The following is a 9,981-nucleotide window of genomic DNA, read 5'->3' on the forward strand; positions in this document are numbered from 1 at the left end:
GAGGTTTGTATCAAAACAAAACAGGAGCCATAATCAGGGATAGAGACCACAAGCGTGGAGTCCACGCGTCCCCATGTGTTGTACGAAAAATTCTATTTTTAGAAAAAAATGCGCCACCCTTCACGTCATAAACCCGCGCGGATACACGCAAATTTGCGTCGGGCTACTTCCTTATATGGAAAATGGAAGAGAAAGTCCAGTTCGGTTTTGACAAAATTACATAATTTTTAAATGTGAAAATATCATTTTACTACCCTGTACATGTTTAAGTTCCTCCGTCTAACCTTACTAAACTACAGCTGTAAACTAAAGCATTGGGGGCAACTCCAGGAAATTCTCCAGGCTGAGTAGAAAACATTAAACCTTACAGTACAAATATAAAATATTCTCCGCGATGCTGATATATATAAACTTAAACTTAAATTTTATTCGAGAAGTCAGTCTCAACCATTTATTTCAAATTGGTGGTAAATCCTTGAAGAGATGAGTTAAGGCCATTGTCTCAAACGTTTTCTACACGCTCACCGGCATGAATATTCGACGCATCCACCAAATTTTGTTAACTGTCTTTTTACAAGTGTGTAGTTTTACGTAACAAGCCGGACATAGTTTAGAATAAAAAACTTTTAATGCCGAGTGCCCGTGAAACAGGGAATGGTTAAACATGTTAGGGATCACCGAGCGAAAGGTTAAAAAGAATTCAGTTTATTGGCAAAAATTACGTTGTCAAACTAAAAGCTGTCGAATTGAGCAGATTTCTTTTACACATCAGTGCCAAATTTTTCAATCGGTCAGAAGTGAATTTCTCGATTACTTCTTTTTGCCAAAAAGCTTACTGCTTCTTATGACAGCTGTTGGCTTACTGCTTTCAAGAAGTATTAGACGTAAGACCTGAGTTTAATGTTCATTCATTTATTAGTTGTTGATTTCTATGGTCATCAAGGCACAATAAAGCTGTAAACACGTTGTTATCTGTTTTCAAAATCTTTCTTTTTTTCAAGTTCGCAGGATAAATTTCCTCAACATCAAACTAGCAATTTTAACATTAAAATAAGCTAATAATTCGCAAAATTCCTCCGGCAGAACTTAAGAACTGAAGAGGTGAAACAAGACTACTAGCAGACACTCCGACAAGTTTTCATGCATGTTTGCGGGAGTGAAAACAAACATTAAATCTAAAATGACAAGAGATTTTTTTACCTTATTTTGAAGTACGTATCTTGACTAAAATCCAGAAACCAATCTAAATGTTTCAACTCGGTGTCGGTCACAGTCAAATGCATCCTCCACTGTTTTATATCCCGGCATCAGTTTTGTTTATAGCCAAGAAACCGGCTGCGGTTTTACGAATGTGAGAAGGTATAATTTTTTAGCGTATAGCCGGTTGTTGTTTTGCCTCTTCCTTTGCACGGCATGGCCACGGAACTTGATTCCAAGCAGCAAAAAGCTCTTTTTCCAGTTCAACATGAGCAAGAAGGAAGTGAAAGCTGACAGAGTTCAATATGGAGGTTGTGAAAACCCCGTAAAGTGTGAAGCCTGGTCCACACTTGCGAAATAACGACATAAACATAACGACATAAGAAGGACGTTATGTCGTTATGTTAGCAGTGTGAACTTGTAAACATAATGACATATTGGCAACATAACGACATCGACATAACGACATAAGGAAAAAACTGATCTTTTTCTTATGTCGTTATGTCTTATCGTTATGATGTTATGTTTCAGCTAAGACAAGTGTGAACATCATTGACATAACGACATAACAAAGAACCAATCAAGGCGCCACAAGAATTGTCGAACCCAGTTCGCCACCAGCACTATTTTCAATATGGTGGCTACTCTGGAGTTGGAAGACATGACGGAGCAACCCTCGGTGCGGCTCGTGTAGATGAAGAAGAACTTGCTGAAGAGGTTCGAACTTATTCAATATTGTATGATAAAAGACGTGTAGATGCTCTTCTAGCTTCTTCCTGAAATACTGGACGCACCCACTCCAGTCTTTTCTTCTAGCAACTTTTTCCCTTTGTTGTCCTCGACGACGCTGTCACCGAAGAAACAAATTAAATTATATCATCTCAAAGGCAACAAGTTTTTGTTCCGCCATTTTTAAAGTATTCTTTTCACCTAACCTTATGTCTTTATGTCAGCGTTCACATTACCGACATAAGCGATTATGTCATTATGTCATTATGCTGTTATGTCGTTATGTTGCTAGTGTGAACCAGGCTTAAGCTTTATTCATTCATTGAACCGTAGCAACGCACGCAGCGCCACCGTTTTGGCGCCTTTTTTTGACTTTACTGTGAGAGTCATGTCAGATCAATATGCCGCTTATTCCAACTTTCCCCGTCTTCTTTCAATTGCTACCTTTTCGTTGTGAGAGTCTAATTCCTTAAATGTGGGCACCGAGGAGATATTCCCTGGCAGAATTTTAAAATTTGGACGCCATTTTGAACGGGTAGAAAAAAATTTCAATTTCTCCACGCACGATCCTGGCCATTTACACGCGTGCGCGCACGCGCGTATGGCGAAATTTTTTAAAAATAGCTTTTTTGGTACAACACATGGGGACAAGCCCTCAAGTCAAAATAGCATCTCGTTACAGTCTCCATCCCTGATTATGGCTCCTGGCTAGTGTCGAGTTGGCTTGCATTGCGTTTTCTGCCTTTCTTATTGCCTAAAGGCAGCGCTTGTCGACAAAACTGTCATAATAAATTGTTCCCCGATAAAGTTTGCCGAAGTTTGAAAGTCAAGGCGCACACACTTTTCTCCCAACGGCGTACAGGGCACCTGAGGGAGAAGTCATGATCACTGCATGAAAAAGGTATGTGCGTAGCTGGAAAGGCCGTCTTTGCCAAGTCTTTTTCACAAACGTCTGCGCTGCGACATTTCGCCTGAGTGTGTATGCTCTCGTCAAGATTTAAGTTGTACTGACAATGTAATGACCTTAAAAATTTGAATTTATTAGAAGATTCTGACATTGATAGATATACCGGACCACTGAACTAATGTCTTTCTTCGGTGACGTATATGCGCTGCAATGGGTTGGGGTTTTTTATGTATATACTGTTTTGTCTACTCCAAGTTCAATTCTTGTCTACCGGCTTAGTTTAAGAAACCATTCCTCCTTCGTTCCAGCCTCGAGTCATGCAAAATATGGTATAAAAGCAACTGATCGCCAAATTTCGTGATGCTCTTTCATTCATTCTTTGCTTTGCTTTAATAGTTTGACAATACAAAGACAATGCAAGTATAGACAGGAAAACCCTAAACAGCCGCTAAAGCCTCATTCTTTCTTTCTTTCTTTCCTTCCCCCTTCCTTCCTTCCTTCCTTCCTTCCTTCCTTCCTTCCTTCCTTCCTTCCTTCCTTCCTTCCTTCCTTCCTTCCTTCCTTCCTTCCTTCCTTCCTTCCTTCCTTCCTTCCTTCCTTCCCTCCTTCCTTTCCTTCCTTGCTTCCTTCCGGCTTTCTTTCTTTGTTTTTCTTTCTTCTGATTTATTATATGCTTTCTTTCTCGCGTACCTCCTATTTTTCGCTTGAAACCTTAGGAAGATCTGTTAAGGGACATGACTATCAATACCATTTGATGGAAAATTAAACGAATCGCTGCTATCGTAAAAACAAGGATTATCCGTCACGAGTGATGGCTGTATAGTCTGTAGTTCAAGGGATGGTTGCTTTTTAGTGAAAATAAGACTTTTTTCCGGCTCTATCAAGTTTATATTGGAAAAGTTGAGAATTTTCCGTATCGCCATTCGTATCTCCATCATACGCCAACAGTAAATCATCGGGTTCAATGTCGAGTTAATAAATATCGACGTCACTGTGTAAAGATAAGCGGCCTTCGTTTCTAGAGTCTCGCCAATGGCAAGTTCGACCAACATAACCATCAAAAATGGAAAATAACAAAGAATAAAAAATCCTAAAATATATAACATGGTCATTGTTGACCGCTTGAAGCGCACCATATCGATGGTCTTGTTGCTTTCGCCCGGTGATTGCGTAAAACATTGTTGCCGTATTTGCATCTGGTGTCGACGCACAAGTTTATAAATCATGATATATGCCATAACCATTATCGCGGACGTTATAACCAGGAAATTGACAGCAATTATTCGAAGTATCTTCCTGTTTACGACGAAGAACCTCAATGCCGTGATGATTGTCCAGATAAGCCAGAAACTTAGAATCACTTTGGCAATCCCTCGCCTTGTCACTATGTCATGGTATCGCAGATGAAGATGTACGGCTAGGAATCTTTCGCAGCTGATGGCTGTGATAACGAATAATGAAACTCCTGCGAGAAGCCAGCCAAAGCTTTCAGACAAAACCCCCGCCACACAGTGGACTTCAATATTGCCGGCGATTTGAGAGATGCGCCACGCAGAAAATGAAGGTTGGGCCAAACAACCGACCGCCAAGTCTGAAGTGGCAAGCGAGACAAGGAGCGCGTTGGAGGAAGTTTGAAGCGACGGTGTTTTCCACACCGCTAAAATAACCAGTACATTTCCACCAATACACGGCAAAATGAACAAAGAGTTCAGGATGGAACAAATGAGATTGTGTATGTACAAGTAACCTGGATCTTCGATAGAATCGGTCAGGAAGCGGCACGGATTCACAAAGACCGATCCATTTTCAGCAGCCATAGCTACGCTCCGAACAATTGTGCTGGCTCTTGTACAAACTTTGAAACGAGCCGTTTACAATGACCAACTCGAAATATATTATCCCTAGTCGGGGACTTCTATTCGCTTCAGTTCATATCCGTTGGCGTGGTAGGTGTCATTCTCAGTTTAGAGAAAACGCGGTATTTTCCCAGGAGATGATTCTACCAACTAAGTGAAGCACGGCTTTTTTTTACGCCTGTGATTGTCACCTTTAGTGAAGGTTAATCTATTCTTCTTCCAACTTCGCACATACATGATATTTTAAATTGAATGAATAATTAAATTCAATATTGAGTCCGTACGAGAAATTAAGCGTTGGTGTAATTAATACGATTGCTCGAATCAGAAAACACATTGTTACTTCGGACTTATTGTATTCATGGTAGCGGTTAGGGCGGAAATCGGCGACAGAATGAACGGGCTCAGGACCAATCGATCTTTCCACAGTAATGCGTTAAGGTCTTCTTATAAACACAACAAAAGGCGCATTTTGCCTTAAAACACTTTAATCTCGAGTAAACAAGTACAAAAATTGCCTGAAAGCGTAATGAACCGACACAATGAATAATTTTAAATTTTAAATAATGTGTATAATTTTTCCTGACAGTGTGGGCAGAGCCAGTTAAAACTGCTGTCTGTTGTGATTTCGTTTTTTGAAAAAAAAAAAAGATTGAATTAAGAAGACAACAAAATTGATTGCAGTTGTTAGCTCTGGCTTCTTTCTGAAAATGCATTGAAAGAATTTTCTTTCACATTTACATGTGCGTAAAATGGATACGTAAATAAACACAGTGCGAACAATGCCATGCAGCCACACGAGTGGGTATATTAGGGCGAGTTTTGTATTAGTAAACGGAAAAACGAGAATATTATAATCTGGTTATCCCTAAAGTTTCAATAATTCAAAATGTACAGACGGAATCCCGGGATAATAGACAATGCAGTTGTAATTTTATTATCCTTTTATGCCCCTCCACAACGTGCAGTATACGTAAGTTCAATCAAAGGGTTATAACAAATTGTCACCACTAAAATCAGAGGAAATTGTTAGTCATGTTCAAAATTTGTCAAAAGAATTGGAGTAATTTTGTCGGTACTCTTTGAAATTCCCAAAGTGTGCAATAATTGTAAAGTCTTTTTTGTCGTAAAATTTCAATTATTAATGGCGGCTTAGAAAGGGCTTCAGTGAATGGGGGACTGCTGGCAAAATCATCTTCTATAAAAGCTATACAAAGTCCATTTGCTTTTTCCTTTCTTTCTTTTTTTTTGTTTTTTGTTTTTTTTTTTCAACGAGCTCAAACGTCTGAAAACTGAGCAGTTTTCTTCATTTTTATTCATCAGTCGATTTTCGAATTACAAAATATCAATTAGCACCTCTTTCTTTCCAAAAATGGATACCTTTTAGCTTTGAAATGAGAAAAACCCTGCGTTTAAGACCTCGCGCATATGAACTTATCCATTCTGACGGATTTAAGGACAACCAACTCTGAGTCCTCATAATCTGGGACAACACACTGTAATAAATAGCTTCACACTTTTTCTTGTGTTGCCACAATTACAATTTTCGGTGGTTTTTAACCGACTGTCGAAGGCAAATTCTCGTTTGCTTTGTACATAATTCTGACTGGTTAAATAAAACTTTCTTGACCAAAAGTAATTATGACTTTTGTTCTTGGGCCATCGTAACTTGATCAGAAATAAAATTCAAACAGCGGTAATAAACATAATAAACTCTCGCTTTTTATATAACTTAACGTTTCGTATGCTAGTCACATACATTTTCAAAAGTGACCGTTAAAATTTTTTAAAACTATATGTGTATATGAAACAAATGTGATGGTATATTTCCAGCCTGGTGAATGAATGACAGTGATGAATTATTCTAGAAAGTGAAAGTATAAAAGTGAAAAGGGGGTCTGGAACCGAGATTAAGGCCCCGTTTATGTGGAGCAAAGTTGTCCCGGGAAAGAGAGTTACCCTCCCAGCCGAGTCAACTTCAGCGAGCGTTTATTTGAGAAAAAAGTTAACCCCTTTGCCCGAGCCAACAGCGCTCGCTCATGCTCTGATTGTCTCGCCTTGACGGAGTTGACCCGTCTGGTCGACGAGCCAAAGTGTTTATATGGAGAAAAGTTGGCCCGGCTAGGAGGGTGACCCTACCATCGAAAAAGAGTGACCCTGCAAGACGGGTCACCCTTCTAGCCCAGCCAACTTTCTGTTTCTCATGTAAACGGTTCCCCAAGTTTTGTAAGGAAATGTAGGAAACGTTGGCTCGCCCAGGGTAGCTCGGGTAGGCGAGTGACCCTTCTACCCGGGACGATTTTTCTCCATATAAACGGGGCCTAAGAAAAACAATCTTAACCGATGAATCTATAAAAAGCTACAGCTAATTAATAAATCATCAGCTTGTCACTGCTGACTTGCTCATCGCGTTTTCCCGCGCTTGGCGCCATTTTCTTGCATTCAGTTCTGATTGGTTCGTTGTGTCCTTCGTTTGCCGTGTTTGGTTAGAGTCGTTAGAGTGATTTCTTTGGTTTGGTTGTAACATTTGGTTCGAATTATGTTTACTTATTATATCCCCGTTTACCTTTCAGTCTTTTTAAAGACGGCAAGTTTCAGTGATGTATTAAATCGATGTAAATATAAAATGTGCATCCAGTTTAATTGAACTGTTAGAACAAATTGTCACCTCGGCTTACATCAATCAAACCACTCAAATTGGAGGAAATCATGTTATGCCACATTCAAACCTCAAACCTCAAAAAAAAAAAAAAAAAAAAAAAAAAAAAAGATTTGGGGTAATTTTGCCGGTACCCTTTGAAATTCCCAAACTCATTGTGCCGTAATTGTAACGTCTTGTTTATAAATGGCGGCTTTTGGGAAGGGATCACTATTAAAATGCGAGACTGCCACATAAATCATCTTAAATAAAAGCTAAACGAAGTCCATTTGATTTTTTCATTGTTATATCCATTAGTCAATTTCGGACGAAAAAAAAAAATCAAATGTGATCTCTTTCTTACAGAAAATGCATACCTTTCATGTTTGAAATGAGTATATATGACACTACACGTATGACGTACAGAAGAACTATCCGGCCAGTATGGATCAAGCACTACTGAACCGATTCTAAATCTAGGACAAAACTCTGTAATAGCTTCTATCACACTTTTTCTTGTATTGCTGCAATTATAATTGTGCCATTTTCAATGATATTTAACCGAGTGTTGAAGACTCGAAGGTAATTTCGCGTTTGATTTGTACACTAATCCACACATCTGAGAAAATGTGGTGTTTTGGTTACCAAGGTTTCATTTTGAAGAATTTTAACTGTCGTATTACCTGGTAATAGTACTGATGATTGCGTTTGAGTTGATGCACTCCTGTAGCTGTTTCTTCCAATCAGAAATTTTTGTCCTTGGTGGAGGTGGAAATATCATCATTCTTGTGACAAAATGGGCACTAAAAATAGTGAGACTAACATGAGTGCTTAAATTGTTGAACAAAGCAACAAAAATATTAAGGGTCAAATTAAATGAGTCAGACCCACTCAGTTTGCCAGACAGAGGTGTGCCACCTTGGTTATGTTTTAAAAAAAAAGTGTGTATGCTGGCCAACCCTCTTCATGTATTTGGCTCCTATCAAGAAAATGGATGAAATATTAAAAAATATAATACCTTAATTTCACATGCGCCAGCACCACAACATTCACAGGTCACCAACCCATCTGGGGATGCTCCAAGGTAAGGATGTTCAGTGCTTACAAACAGACCAGAATCTGACACAGTGAAATTCTTGTGCCTCTCTTTTTGAAAGCAGCTGTAGGCTTCCCTAGCTGCCCGTTCATGCTGACATCCCCATTTGGTTGCCTCTGTGTTAAAACGTGCCATCTCTGGGTGGCATATACCCATGATCAACGAATGCGATGGGCATGAGGGATCAGTGTGACAGGCACTCTTGAATTTTGATGCAGTTATCCGCCCAGTTCTCATCCGAAACCAAAGCCTGGAGTTTGCCTGGTCTCTGGTCTTTTCTTCCACCAATGCCTGCTGCTTCTTAGTTACCTGGAGCTGTTGAACTGCTTCTTCTGCCTTTTCAAGTAGAGTTGGATAGTCAGTTTCAGCAAGGCTTTTATCAAACAAATTGGATAGCACAAGTGGTAGTTCTGGATTCAGGGATTTAGGTACATACAAATCTGAGTGAGTAGGTATGAGAGACAACAGAGCTGGTTTAGAGGGACAATTCTTGATACAATTAAATAACTCAGTTAGTTCAGTCTCTGAAGGGATTGAAACTGATGATTGCTTGACTGCAGCATTTGCAGAGGAGATCTTGGAGAACTGAATATCCTTTACTCTGGAATATGGCACAGATTTCACCGCTGATGGCAGCACCCAGTAGGCCTTTTTTTCAGTTACTGTTAAGGAATCCCTTCGCTTGCATCCAGCTTCGATGGCCCACAGAAGTGAAGCAACATGTGAGCAGCTCTCGCCAAGGCCAGCCATGCAGTCACAGTGGGCACAAAGCACTTTGCCGGACTTTTCACACACGACCCATGGAGTCAAAGGCTTTTCAGACATCCTCTGTGAATGATTTACCTAAAAGTGAAACATTATAGTAAACACACTGCAAGCGATCAGCGATCAATCCGACGATAAACAAGAACATTTGAAATGCGAGCCACAGACATGAACAAGCCGAACAAGTAAAACTGCAATCGCTTCCTCAACCTTACCTTTGCGATTACGAGGCGATTTTCGCCAAAGGTCTTGCTAAATACTTCCCGAACCCATCCATTCGCAAAATTTTGGTAGCAATCTAAACTCTTGTAGTTCATTAGTTGATCTTGAGTGTATGGACTCGACGAAAATAACAGATACATTCCGACGTGGATGTACGTTACATCTGGCCAAGAATCCACATCATCTATCCATTCGTTTCGCGGAATTTCATAGGGATCTTGTCCATCTATATCTACTAATTTCGCTAAGTATCGGTCTTTCGTTTCCTTTAGCTGTATGCCTTCGAAATAGCCAGGTAAGAGCCCTCGTTTTTTCGTCTCTTTCACCGCCATTTTGTAAACAAACGCGAAAGCTTGTCCTCCAGTTCGCAAAGTCACGTGACATACGTCACATCTGAAATGGGTCTATTGGTTAAATCGAACTCTCTCAACTAACAAGAACTCAAGACTTGATTGCGTTTACCCGCCACGCGGGTTTGACAAAAGTGATTTCTTTGGTTTAATTGGTCGCAACATAAAGTGGAATTGTGCTATTTTACTTATTATATCAATGATTTTTCTTTTTCTTCAAT

At 39.7% G+C, this 9,981-nt stretch overlaps 2 protein-coding genes across 2 annotated transcripts; both read right to left on the reverse strand.

Annotated features, from left to right (window-relative positions):
- Window positions 1–3,558: 3,558 nt before the first annotated feature.
- LOC146456385 (beta-3 adrenergic receptor-like) lies at window positions 3,559–5,128 on the reverse strand. The gene has a single exon (XM_085092743.1). It carries the CDS (start codon window positions 4,648–4,650, stop codon window positions 3,559–3,561), a length of 1,092 nt encoding a protein of 363 aa, XP_084948869.1. The 5' UTR covers window positions 4,651–5,128.
- Window positions 5,129–8,008: 2,880 nt separating this feature from the next.
- On the reverse strand, window positions 8,009–9,760 carry LOC146456386 (uncharacterized). Its single transcript, XM_085092821.1, has 3 exons — window positions 9,404–9,760; window positions 8,346–9,266; window positions 8,009–8,130 (listed from the first exon to the last, which is right to left on the reverse strand). The coding sequence occupies exons 1-3, from the start codon at window positions 9,740–9,742 to the stop codon at window positions 8,071–8,073; spliced, it is 1,320 nt and encodes a 439-aa protein (XP_084948947.1). The 5' UTR covers window positions 9,743–9,760; the 3' UTR covers window positions 8,009–8,070.
- Window positions 9,761–9,981: the final 221 nt, after the last annotated feature.

The sequence above is a fragment of the Pavona decussata genome, unplaced genomic scaffold (genome assembly GCF_977016875.1).
Source record: "Pavona decussata unplaced genomic scaffold, jaPavDecu1.1 SCAFFOLD_254, whole genome shotgun sequence".
NCBI lineage: Eukaryota > Metazoa > Cnidaria > Anthozoa > Scleractinia > Agariciidae > Pavona > Pavona decussata.

What these genes read in the sequence shown, in the direction of transcription:
- LOC146456386 (XM_085092821.1), bottom strand. Translation starts at nt 9,742, where the DNA reads ATGGCGGTGAAAGAGACGAAAAAACGAGGGCTCTTACCTGGCTATTTC. An exon ending in ATCGCCTCGTAATCGCAAAG is followed by an intron (nt 9,267 to 9,403) that starts GTAAGGTTGAGG and finishes TTTCACTTTTAG; the next exon opens with GTAAATCATTCACAGAGGAT. An exon ending in CTGGCGCATGTGAAATTAAG is followed by an intron (nt 8,131 to 8,345) that starts GTATTATATTTT and finishes CACTATTTTTAG; the next exon opens with TGCCCATTTTGTCACAAGAA.
- LOC146456385 (XM_085092743.1), bottom strand. Translation starts at nt 4,650, where the DNA reads ATGGCTGCTGAAAATGGATCGGTCTTTGTGAATCCGTGCCGCTTCCTG.